The sequence below is a fragment of the Syngnathus leptorhynchus genome, chromosome 6, assembly GCF_054491065.1.
Source record: "Syngnathus leptorhynchus isolate UIUO chromosome 6, UIUO_Slep, whole genome shotgun sequence".
NCBI classification, from domain to species: domain Eukaryota; kingdom Metazoa; phylum Chordata; class Actinopteri; order Syngnathiformes; family Syngnathidae; genus Syngnathus; species Syngnathus leptorhynchus.
The window spans coordinates 13,407,191-13,419,677 of record NC_141200.1 but is presented as its reverse complement, the minus strand read 5'-3'; the positions used below and the strand labels follow the sequence as shown (position 1 = coordinate 13,419,677).

The following is a 12,487-nucleotide window of genomic DNA, read 5'->3' as shown; positions in this document are numbered from 1 at the left end:
CTCCAGAAAAATAAATAAATAAATAAATAAATAAATAAATAAATAAATAAATATATTTCTTTTTGGTCTGCTGAAGATAAAACCATAAACTAAATGATGAGACCTAAATGATGAGCTAACATCACACAGGCCACACAGTTTCTAAAGTCTGGGCAACAAATGTTGAAAAAACTCTTGCCTTGGGTTTAAATGTTGTAACATTTTTAATGAGAGGAGTGGTGGATTGGAGTTAAGGGTTAGGCTTTGTTTTTCTTTTTTTTAAGGCATTTCCTTTTGGATTAGGAAAAATGGTTAGGGATAGAGGAGTGGTGGGTTAGTGGGTTTTTTTTTTCCGGCAACCGGAAATGACAATGAATGACAACCTGAACCCACTTAGAGCATCATGTCCAAGCGAGGACTTTGGCAACATTCCAGATCTGGCAAAGCTCAAGGAGCATAAATAATCAAATATAGTGGCCTATATGGGGGTCGAACCCATGACCTTGGCGTTATTAGCACCACGCTCTAACCAACTGAGCTAACAGGGCATGTAGTTTCATAAGTCTGGTCAACAAATGTCGAAAAAACTCTTGCCTTGGGTATAAACATTTTTAATGAGAGTGCGTGGGTTGGGGTTAAGGGTTAAGCTTTGTTTGTTTGTTTGTTTGTTTGTTTGTTTGTTTGTTTTTTTAAAGGCATTACCTTTTGGGTTAGGAAAAATGGTTACGGATAGTGGAGTTGTGGGTTAGGGTTATTTTTTTTCCTTCAGGGTTAGTTGTATTTTTTTGGGCATTTCCTTTTGGTCTGCTGAAGATAAAACCATATACCAAGTGATGAGACCTCAATGAATTCAACCCACTAAGAACAGCACGTCCAAGCGAGGTCTTTGGCAACATTACAAATCTGGCAAAGATTAGCACCATGCTCTAACCAACTGAGCTAACAGGACACAACATTTTTAAAGTCTGGTCAACAAATGTCGTAAAAACTCCTGCCTTGGGTGTAAACTTTAATGAGAGGAGTGGTGGGTTAGTTTTTTTTTTTTTTTTTTTAAGCATTTTCTTTTGGGTTAGGGTTGGGGGTTAGGACAATCAATTTAAATGCCGGTCGACAAATGTCCCAGAAACTTTCCGCCTTGGTTATAAAACTTGAGAGAAGTGGGGAAGTATTTTGTTTAGGTCCATTCAAGTCAAAATCATATAATACAAAGTGATAAAACTTTACTGAAGGACAACCTGAGATTGTGAATGTTTGTCTAGATACGTGCAATGTGATTTGCCGACTAGTTCAGTGCATGGTTCCAATAAGTGGTAGCGAGCATATCTCACTTGTTTATATTTTTATGCAGGCAATGGTTACGTTCCAAGTATTAGATCCACATGGTTGCAGCCAAAGACACAGTACATGGTGATTCAGCTAAATGATATTTTAACCAAAGACGAGACATATCTTCTGCACACTGAGTTCACTGGAGAGCTGGCTGATGACTTAGCTGGCCTTTACAGAAGTGAATATGTGGAGGATGGAGCCAGAAGGTATATTCTACAGTATATTTTCGTGCAGTATTTTAAGATTTGTTTTGAGTGAGGTAAGGTCAGGTGCTCAGATTGATTATGATTCATTCACAGGATTATTGCTAGCTCTCAGATGCATCCAACTCACGCAAGAAAAACCTTTCCTTGTTTCGATGAACCAGCTATGAAAGCTGTTTTCAACATAACTCTCATCCACCCACCCCAAACTGTAGCCTTGTCCAATGGCATTGAAACAGGTCAGTTTTAACTACAGCATTTATTCATATTGTATTTAGGCCCTCTGCCTCTATTGATTTACACGTGAATTATTTCAAATAATAAAATGTGTTCTATATACAGGAAATTAATCACTGCCCATTCATCTACCTCCTATGGTGTATATGCATGGAATATAATGATTATCATGTAATCATCATCCAACAGCAAAATATCTTTAGTCATTGAGAAAAAAATATTGTTAGACTCTCAAATAACTCCCACATTGTAAGTATTTCATTTTTGGCATGGTGAGAGTGGAGGATGAAACTCAACAACATGCTGCTAGGTTGACGTTAACTCCCTTCACAGTCATCTGAAATGAATCCTGTCTCCTACTGATTTTCAATCCTTTTTTGATTGATCCTTTGTGTTCATATTAGAGGCTGTTAACACCACTATTGATGGCATAGCCGTGACAAGGACCAGATTTGAGCCAACTAAGAAAATGTCAACATATCTATTGGCTATTGTCATCTCAGACTACACACACCGCAATTCTACGCAAGATGACATCTTGGTAACTCATGTTAAGAATATATCTATCATTTTTTTTACATCACATTTGTAAAAAATATTTTCTGAAAATTAAGTATTGAGTTTAGGTAAACATGAATACAGTAACTATTCTGCTGTCTCCAATTACTGTTAACCCGCATGCTATTAAAAGGTAAATACATATATCTAAATAAATACTAATATAAAAACTTTCATTTCTTTTCTTAATTTAGATTAAAGTAATGTGTGGGTGTATTTTCAGTTACGTGTCTGGGCCCGGAGGAAGTCCATGGAGCAAGGACAAGGAAACTATGCGCTCAGTGTGACAGGACCCATTTTGGAATTCCTTCAATCCTATTACAACATCTCCTATCCTTTGAGGAAGTTGGGTTAGATTAGGAAAATAGCCCTCATACACAAATACAATTTTACCCACTTTTATTTCTTAAATAAGAATGATTCTGGAGTTCTTCATATTGTTCACCTACATGTTTTTGGAGAGGGGGTTGGAAGCAGCAATTCATCAACAATAAACTCGATGATACATGCTTTGTTAAAGTATTAGATGATTCCTCCAAAGACCGTCCAATCAATACTTTCTCTGCTGCTCTATCTCATAGATCAAATCGCTCTGCCAGACTTCTATTATGGGGCGATGGAGAATTGGGGTTTGGTGACATACAGAAAAACCAAACTGTTATACAACCCTTTGACCTCCTCCAGTCAAAATAAACAGAGCACAGCCACCATCATTGCCCATGAACTGGCACACATGGTCTGCAGATGATCACGTTCTCCCACTTAAAATGAGTCCTTCAAATTGACTGAATCAGTAAAATTGTGACATTTCATTCTCTTATGCAGTGGTTTGGTAACCTGGTGACCCTGAAGTGGTGGAATGAGGTGTGGCTCAATGAGGGCTTTGCTTCTTATGTCTCTTACGTAGCAGCTGACTATTTAGAGCCAACATGGGGCTTGGTGAGGACCATATTTCAATCTTTATATTTTTGTATTTGCAGCTTGTTTTCTTGGTAATCCACATTAACAATTGTTTGACTTCATTCAAAAACTACTGCAGATATTGGGCAACTTTGACAAACAGCTTTTCAAATATTGTTATGACGGTTGTTCAAGTCGTTCGAGTCTCACTTGTGTGTTGTCTCTAATGTTACTGCTTGGAAAAGGTATGATGTGCTTGTACAGTTTTTTTCCCTTCCTACATAAATCTCTATTGTGAACTCCAGAAACTGATTACATATCCCTGTTTCTTTGTTCTAGAAGGATCAGATAATTCTCAAAAAAACCCACAGGGCGTTTGCAGTTGATGCCTTGACCTCCTCCCACCCTTTGTCTTTGAAAGAAGACAGTATTCTACTGCCCGAGCACATCAGTCAGCAGTTTGACACCATCTCATACAGCAAGGTCTAACACACGCACACGTGCACACACACACGCACACACACACACACACACACACACACACACACACACACACACACACACACACACACACACACACACACACACACACACACACACATGCATGTGCACATACTGTACATAGGAAAAAGCTTTGAAGCTCCCGTACCTAAAGCCAAACTGTGACAGGGTTTTTACTCTCTGAAACTGGATTTACCACATCTGATATTTTCCAAGATTAAATGAAACATTTAAAATACATTGCTGCAAGTTTCAAAACACAACTTTCTATTCCCCAGGGTGCAGCAGTCTTGAGAATGTTGTCTGGTTTCTTGTCAGAGCCCGTCTTCGTCCAAGGAGTCAAGGTATGTATAGTTCTTATAATTGACATAGAACAATTAGCAATGTTGTCCAGAACCCATAAACGACGTAATTTCCAAACTATAAAACGCTACTTTTACCACAGGCATTGAACCCTACGCTTTATAGTGCGGCGCTGTTATCTATGGATTTATCATGCTTTTTATGATATTGTAAAATGATTTGTTTTGGTAATACAGGAAATAGAAATGCGCACAATTCGTTTCAAACACTTGGGGCTTATAGTCTGGTGCAATTTATATCTGAACAAAACAGGATTTGCCCCTAATTTTTGCTGGTGCAATTTATATTCAGGTGCGGATTATAGTCCGGAAATTACGGTAATTGCAAATCTAATGCATCATAATGTGCTTGTCTTTCTTCTCCAGAAATACTTGAGCTGCTTTGCCTATAATAACGTAATCGGAAATGACCTATGGGACAATTTACAAATGGTAAGGAGTTTGGTTTAGTTTCATTTCACTTACTGCAGAGCCTATAAAGGGCCAAATATTTTATTGAATTTACTGCATCTTTTCCGTCATCATTGCTATTGGGATTGATTTAAATTCGACATTAAGTTAAATCCCAGGCTTCAGTTAAAATCTGTTATGGTCAAAATGCACAAGTGATCATATGATAAATAGTGTGAAATGTATGAAAAACAACACACACACATAATAAATACCATATCAAACATAAAACTGCAAGTTCTTTATGTAATTTTACATTTGGTTTTGTAAAGCAGTAACCATATCATATGACAAGGTGAACACAAAAATATTTACTGTAACTGTAGTGCGGTTTTATGGATTCTTCAAAAAACATAATATGCTTCGATGTCTGCCATAATTCCAATGTGACAAGTGGTACAACTGAGCACCATGAATGTGTCTGACAAAAATGGGGCAAGCCTCGTCAGAAATCTGCGTAACGCCAGTTAAGCACCCCCCCCCCCAGTATTTTATCTTGATAAGAATAACAGTAATTATGTATTGAGTGAATTGAGTGAATTAAAGTGATTTTGAGCAGTGATTCCCAATTAGGGAGGGCCCCATGCAAGCACATTGCAGGGAGACATTTAATAAACCCTTAATATTTTATTTCCAAGACAATAAGTGTTAGTTGTTATTATCTTTTTAGTTAGTAAATGTAGGAAATACAATAATATGTGTGTTCTACAACTTGTTTCCTTGACAAGTCAATAACCCGTGACTTAGCCACGCCAAAATCACATCAATGGCTTGTCAGATCAAGTGTCCTACTAAATCTCAGATTACCGATGAAAAGAAAGTAAAACTGTTGTAGTGGGCTTGAATGTTTTTCTTGTTAACTGTTGCGTTACGTTCTAGTTTCTGAAAATCATTAACACTCATCAGTGAGCGGGTCCTCATGGTCTGACAAAAGCGTTCAGGGGTACACAGGGCAAAAAAAGTTGGGAACCGCTGATTTCGAGAGTGTGATGCCTGCTGTTCACATTGTTATGAATGAAATACATGTGAAATCCACCACTTCTGTTCGCAGAGCTCATAATGTGCCTGCCTGTGCCCCAATCAGACCCACCAAAGTTGCATTAGACTACCTACGGCAGTATTTAAACATGATACGTGCAACTTTCTACCACCAGGCACACCTTTGTGACAACGCTCGGCTTGGCACAGACCGGTCAGGCAAATTGGAAAACAGGCCCAACGATCCAAAATCAGGATGTGACAGTTTTTGCGCTTTGTCACAGATGCTCTACCAATGTTCAGCCCGTTGTGTAATCTTTGTCAACAGGCGGTGAAAGCCAACAATATATATCTTCCTCGACAAGTTCATGACATCATGAATCGGTGGACACTCCAGATGGGCTTCCCTGTCGTTACCATTGATACTACCACAGGACAAGTATCTCAGAAGCATTTCTTGCTGGACGCTCAGTCCAACAGCTCCTTGCACTCACCATATAAGTATGTACTTCACTTTTATAATAAATAAATAAATAAATAAATAAATAAATAAATAAATAAATAAATAAATAAATAAATACAAAAAAGAAATTGTACAAATAGATTTGACTAAATATAAAAAAATATATGCTTTACAATTTGCTTTTATTATGAATTTTACAGCTATGAGTGGCTAATTCCTATTCAATGGATGAAGTCTGGTGAGGTCCAAAGAGATACCTGGTGGCTGTTGAAGACAACAAGTATGGAACAAATATCTCTCTGTAGATGCTCAAATTGATAGCCTGACCTACACTGAAGGGCAAATCTTACATTGTTTTAGCATTGGCTAGAAGGATTTTTAACATCAGTCCAGGAACTATTTTTGCAAACCTTATACGTATATCATGCACCTTGCTCTTTTTAGCTGTAAACGTGAAGATGAGGAGTGACAGCTCGTGGATTCTTGCTAATATCAACGTCACAGGTTATTATCGGGTAAATTATGATCTAGGAAACTGGGAAAGACTTCTGTCTCAGCTTATCAAAGATCATCAGGTACAATATACTGATATCAACTCTAATTAGTTTGTGGTTCTGTCTTCTTTGTGGAATAAATATATACGCTAACATGTTGTGTGCAAACATTTAAATCTCCTGTGCAGGTTATACCACTAACAAACAGAGCCCAGCTTGTGGATGATGCCTTTAATCTGGCCAGGTAGAGAACTCAAGTGTGTCTGTAATATTTACAGGAAATTTGTTAAAACCCACTACAACATTAAGTTAACTAAAAGATTTGCGAAATCCATTGATTTTTTTTTTTAATTTCTATTCCTTCAACCAATTAAATTCAAGGATAACATTCACTATTTCCCAGCAAAACAAAACAAAACAGAAAAAGTGAAGACAAAACTTAATTAAAAAAAAAAGTACCTCTGAATAGTGAAAAAACTGGGAAGAAGATTCATTCATTATTCCATAACCAAGTTATAAATTCGATAACCCATAAATCAAATTGATGTATTTCTGTTCCCTTTGCAGAGCTCGTCTCGTCTCTGCCTCACTTGCTCTGAGAACCACATCTTATTTATATGCTGAGACTGAGTACATTCCCTGGCAGACTGCTTTGAATAACTTTCACTATTATTACCTTATGTTTGACCAAACTGAGGTCTACCACCCGATGCAGGTACGTAAATAGTCACTTTTAGGCAAAGCCAAGATCCATTGTCATGTTTGTTCTACTGTGTAGTTTTGGAAAGTAGCATTTACATTCTATACTTCACTCATCTCTCTGAAACACTTCCAGGAGTACATGAAGAAGTTAGTCACGCCTCTCTACCTGTATTTTAAAAACATGACATCAGATTGGATCCAGATTCCTCAGAGACACACAGACCAGTGAGTATATCAGGTTTTCCACACCTGGCCACTTACAAAAGAGGCTCTTTATGGGGAAATTATACTTGCAAGAACAACACAAAGGAGGCCAAGGTAATGGATATTACCTGTTTAATCCCCCACATGGCAGCCACTAGTGCAGTGGTTTTTAACCTGGGGTCGATCGAACCCCAGGGGTTCGGTGAGTCGGTCTCAGGGGTTTGGCAGAGCCTCCACTGTGGAGGTCCAAACACACCTGATTTATTGTGTAATTCGTGATGACGCATATCTGAACTGGTCTCGCGAAGGCAACGGCAGAAGTCACACTAATTTGCAGGTATGTAATTTGTTGTGAGTTCATGCATTGTGTTGGTTTTGGTCTTTGAACAAAGTGATGTTCATGCACGGCTCATTTTGTGCACCAGTAAAAACATCTATGTCTTGAATTTGAAAAAAAATATTTTAGTTTTCACTAAAGAGGGGTTCGCTGAATGCGCATATGAAACTGGCGGGGTTCGGTACCTCCAACAATGTTAAGAACCACTGCAGTACTGATAGGTCCATACTGTGTTGAGGTTTCGAACCATGTATGAAGTAATAATACTGTTGACATTTGTTGGTTGTGGAAAATTGTAGCTTATTTGCTGATATTAAGTCATCAAGGTAGACAAAGTTTTCACCTGTTCAGGAGATTTAATGATATATTACCGTATTTTTTGGACTAAAAGTCGCTCCGGAGTACAAGTTGCATCAGCCATAAAAGTACCAAAGTACCAGACAAGACGTGGGATTTGGGAACCAGCTCTTTATTTCACTAAACAAGAGCTCAACATATGAGCAAACACACGCAAGCGCCCTGGATCCTCTGCCTTCACGGCCTCGCTAGACAATCGGAAACTACTGAAGTCTAACAACATACACGTTCCTAATCTAAATAAACTATATGTCAAATAACTTCAACATAAATAACAAATGTATCGAACTATCTGTGTCAGTCCAAATCATTAAATCTCCTGACTCTGGAACTATCTGTGTCAGTCCAAATCATTAAATATCCTGACTCCAGAAGTCAGTGAATAAAACTAATTGTCGGTGAGGCTCCAATTATTCCACAGCCATAGTGCGCCATCATGCGGTTTAAAGTGAAAATAACATGCAAATTGATCAACTATACTAGTAAGTAAGGAAGTAATGTGTTAATGATCAAGTAAAAATTTGTGAAAAATTTCACATATAAGTCGCTCCTAAGTATAAGTCGCCCCACCCGAAAAATTTTTTAGTCTGAAAAATATGGTAATAATCCAATACTTGCCTGAATCTAATTTGATTTGCAGTCATGGTAGCATTTTCATGAGAAGACAACACTGGATGAGTTTTCAAAATTAATTTTAAGAAGTATTGCACTCCTTCCACCCCCAGTCAGGGAGGATGAACATGGTGTGGTCAAAGGCATACTGCACAAATGGACCAATTGCGCACCAAGCTGATGGCCATGTTGTTTCTCCCTGCAGGTACAATCAGGTGAATGCCATCCAAATGGCCTGTAAGACTGGAATAACACAGTGCCAAAACCTGACCAGCACTTGGTTTGAGCAATGGATGCAAAACCCTCAACATAACTTGTGTGTTCTTCACAACACGTCATACTCTACACAGTACTCATTTAACCACGAATGTTGTCGAACAAACACAAAATACAACCTTCATTGTATTTCTCTTGACAGGATCCAGCCTCACCTGAGAGATGCCGTATACTGCAGTGCCATAGCATCTGGAGACGAGACGGAGTGGGAGTTTGGCTGGGCGCAGTTCAAGAATGCATCTCTGGCCAGTGAGGCAAATAAACTCATGTCTGCCCTAGCGTGTACCAGCAACACACAATTGCTGGAAAGGTAAGCATGTTTTATTCCTTCATGCTTTGAAGACTGATTTTAATAGCTGTTATCGGGTTTCACAGGTATCTCTCGTACACATTAATGCCAGATATGATTCGAAAGCAGGATGCCGCTACAGTCATTGGAGCTGTGGCCAGCAACAGACTGGGTCAGGAATTAGCGTGGAACTTTGTGAGACTTCAATGGGACTTCATGTTCAATGAGTAAGTCTTGCAGTCATGGATAATAGTGCTAAATGGATGTGTGCTGTGAACTTTTAATTGAATTTGAAATTAATTTGTGTTGGTTTGTTGTCTAGTTATCTCTTCCTTTTTTGTTTAACGTAACAGCACAGACTATTTGACTTTCCTCTTTAGTGATTTATTTTTTGTTTGTGACCTATGGTGCGTGTGTGCGCGCGAGTGTGCTTTATGTTTCTGGCCAAAATTGGAAATACAAACTTGCTTCTGTTAAGGCACTACAAAATAAAAGGAGAGTTGCACATGATATTTAATAGTCTGTCAAAGTAGCACAGAGGAGATGCCAACACTCGCCAACCGAACTAATACCAGACCCCTGGTGTCACTCATACGGTTGTGCCACCTAAAGGCACATGAACACGCAAATGTACTATAATGTGTTTGACTTTTGGCTTAATACAGCTGAATACAGCTGAATACAGATATCTAGCTGGATGTCTGCCTGTTAAAGTGTTCCAAGATAGTCCAACCATGGGGCCCGAGGGCAGACCTTGAACATGAGAGCCTGGGTCAAGATAAGCAAAGGAAAATAGAGTTGACGCTGTTCCCGTGTTATTCTTTCCAGATATAGTGGTGGCTCCTTCAATTTTGCCTCAATAATTTATGAAGTCACAGCAAGGTTTTCTACACCTGTCCACTTACAACAGGTCAGTCAATGTAAACAATCATTATGTATTGTAATCTTGCATCTGTCTGAACTATTTCTCACATTTCCTCTGATAGCTGGAGGATTTTGTGACTGAACACCATGCCACAGGCTTTGGTTCAGCAACTATGGCAGTGGAGCAAGCAGTGGAGAGGACCAGAGCAAATATCAAATGGCTAGAGCAGAACAAACAGGAGATCCTCCACTGGTTCACCAGCCAGACAGACCAGTGAAGATTTTGATGATTTTGTATCTCCTGACAAGATTTGGTGCAAACGTAATACATTATGTCACTATGGTAATCATCTGACTAATGGCCCAATGTTTTCTATACACACACACAAATAAAGTAGCAGAGCATGTGTGTGTCTGTGTGTGTGATCAGTAATGCATTTATGCATAACACTTATCCCTTAAGATTTTATGACTTTTGCAAATAAGACAGATTCATTAGTTTTATCAATTAATTGAAAACCACATTTATGTTGATATTAAAGCCAGGGGAAAAGTGTGACCGCATAGACTTTTTACAGTAGAGTGTTGGTATTTTACAATTACTGTACCTTGGCCAAAACTTTGTTCTCCTTGGGGAGAGAAGATATGCTCATGCTAGAATTTATTCTTACAAAATTGTGGTTTATAGTACAAATTTAGTAATACAAACCAATGTAGACCTACAGTCAATATAAAAAGTCTCCACCTCTGTTTACATGTCTTTTTTTTTTCAACCTCCCACCATTATTCTGACCAATAACTTGTAAAACTTAATGAAAAAAAACAATGAGCACATGCCTGTTCATGGTCTTGCCACTACCATGCTCACGGGATTTCTTAAGGCGATCTTATGAGGGTTGTCCTTGAAAGGCACACATATTTTTGTGTGCTAGCCAGATGGACCCTGGCTCCTATTAGCAAATGGTCGAGCTCTGTCAAACCATCTGGTTATGCAGGCATTATGCAGGGCTCCTTCTGGTGAATTCAATTGTCAGTGCTCACGAGGCAGAAGTAATGCAGGAGTTTCTGAGTGATGAAGGCATATGATGTTTTTGATTGGCTCCTCCTTGAAGAAATCATCGTTGCTTCCACTGTCTCCAATGCAGGAGACCATGGTTGGGGTCTGGCAAGAAATTCCGCTGGAATATTCCCAGATGTGGGTAGTGTTAGGGTTGACAAATGATCTTGATCGTATGATTATGTTGGAACGTAGACTAGAATTATTATCTTTGTTTAAACCTTTTACCTTTCCTTGACTTTGAAAAGTTTACCCATTCAGTTGTTGAAACTTTCCAAATGGTGTGGAAACATTCTTGCTTAGTTAGTCATCTAAAATGCTCCACTAGTTTCTGTTTCCACGACCTTGTAAAACAATGAGCTGGGACCCTCCGCACTGATTAACCAGATACTGAGGTGACCACCAAACATGTCCAATGTCACCACCACCCTACTTGTTCTCAATAAATATGCTCTTGCAAGAGACCAAAGGCAGACTTTGTTCGAAAATCGCTGTACCTACAGTACCGAACAAATTCTCCACTTGCAAGTGCTCAAAGGGCATACTGTCTCTCGTGCGGTTCTTGCAAATAAGTTAGAGTGAGCACCACCCTAACAGGTAGTTATAACAAATATTTTTTGTCAATTGTTTAGAAGCTGGTCTCTAGGATATTTGCGGTGTAATTTGTGGATATAAGTTGGCATCAAAGCTTTTTGGGGCTCATTTTAGTAACAGTAACTATACATATGGATCTTCAAAGATTACAGTTTCAGATTTTATATCCGGGAAAGTAGAATGAGTATGAATGTGTTGAGTTTTTCGGTCATGGAATAAATAATTGTACTTCAAAGACTGCAAAGCATGGACAATTTTGCTTTAATGATCAGATTTGTCATTGCCACAAATACACATATGTAATAAATAGAAATCAAATTATACCATGAACCACCAATAAAATGAAAGACAATCATTTCAATTACTTGTACTTGGAACAAACAGTAGGCTTTGCTTTCACTTCTTCCAGATACAAATATTGACACGGGAAAATTATAAATATGATAAGCCATTAAAACGGAATGTTACTATTTCATTGTCATAAGCAATTTGGTTATTGGTGTCATGACATCAAAAAATACTGACACCGTTTGATGATTTGCCCTTTTTTCCCTCATTGCAGCAAGAATTATGATCGAATCAAAACACAGTGTTCTGATGTATGTTTTATTTATGGAGTATCATTTTCAGTCGATGGCAAATGGCATAATAGCCGCCCCCTCAAATGGATATAAATGGGTGAATTTTACTGCCTAACTCATTCAAAAGATTTTCAGAATGCCGTCTTTAGACTAGTGCGGG

General features: G+C 38.4%; 1 protein-coding gene and 1 non-coding gene across 2 annotated transcripts; one reads left to right on the top strand and one right to left on the bottom strand.

Annotated features, from left to right (window-relative positions):
- Window positions 1-453: 453 nt before the first annotated feature.
- On the bottom strand, window positions 454-527 carry trnai-aau (transfer RNA isoleucine (anticodon AAU)). The gene has a single exon. It is a non-coding gene; the product is annotated as a tRNA-Ile (tRNA).
- An 800-nt stretch (window positions 528-1,327) lies between these two features.
- LOC147056070 (aminopeptidase N-like) lies at window positions 1,328-10,832 on the top strand. The gene is made up of 20 exons (XM_085914306.1): window positions 1,328-1,514; window positions 1,608-1,750; window positions 2,153-2,289; window positions 2,530-2,656; window positions 2,888-3,042; window positions 3,132-3,245; window positions 3,546-3,689; window positions 3,986-4,051; window positions 4,436-4,501; window positions 5,826-5,998; window positions 6,161-6,240; window positions 6,405-6,535; window positions 6,643-6,698; window positions 7,022-7,169; window positions 7,290-7,381; window positions 8,872-8,982; window positions 9,085-9,252; window positions 9,318-9,458; window positions 10,060-10,141; window positions 10,218-10,832. Exons 1-20 carry the CDS (start codon window positions 1,384-1,386, stop codon window positions 10,371-10,373), a joined length of 2,421 nt encoding a protein of 806 aa, XP_085770432.1. The 5' UTR covers window positions 1,328-1,383; the 3' UTR covers window positions 10,374-10,832.
- The last annotated feature ends 1,655 nt before the right edge of the window (window positions 10,833-12,487 follow it).

What these genes read in the sequence shown, in the direction of transcription:
- LOC147056070 (XM_085914306.1), top strand. Translation starts at nt 1,384, where the DNA reads ATGGTGATTCAGCTAAATGATATTTTAACCAAAGACGAGACATATCTT. An exon ending in AGCTTATCAAAGATCATCAG is followed by an intron (nt 6,536 to 6,642) that starts GTACAATATACT and finishes TCTCCTGTGCAG; the next exon opens with GTTATACCACTAACAAACAG. An exon ending in AGGTCTACCACCCGATGCAG is followed by an intron (nt 7,170 to 7,289) that starts GTACGTAAATAG and finishes AAACACTTCCAG; the next exon opens with GAGTACATGAAGAAGTTAGT.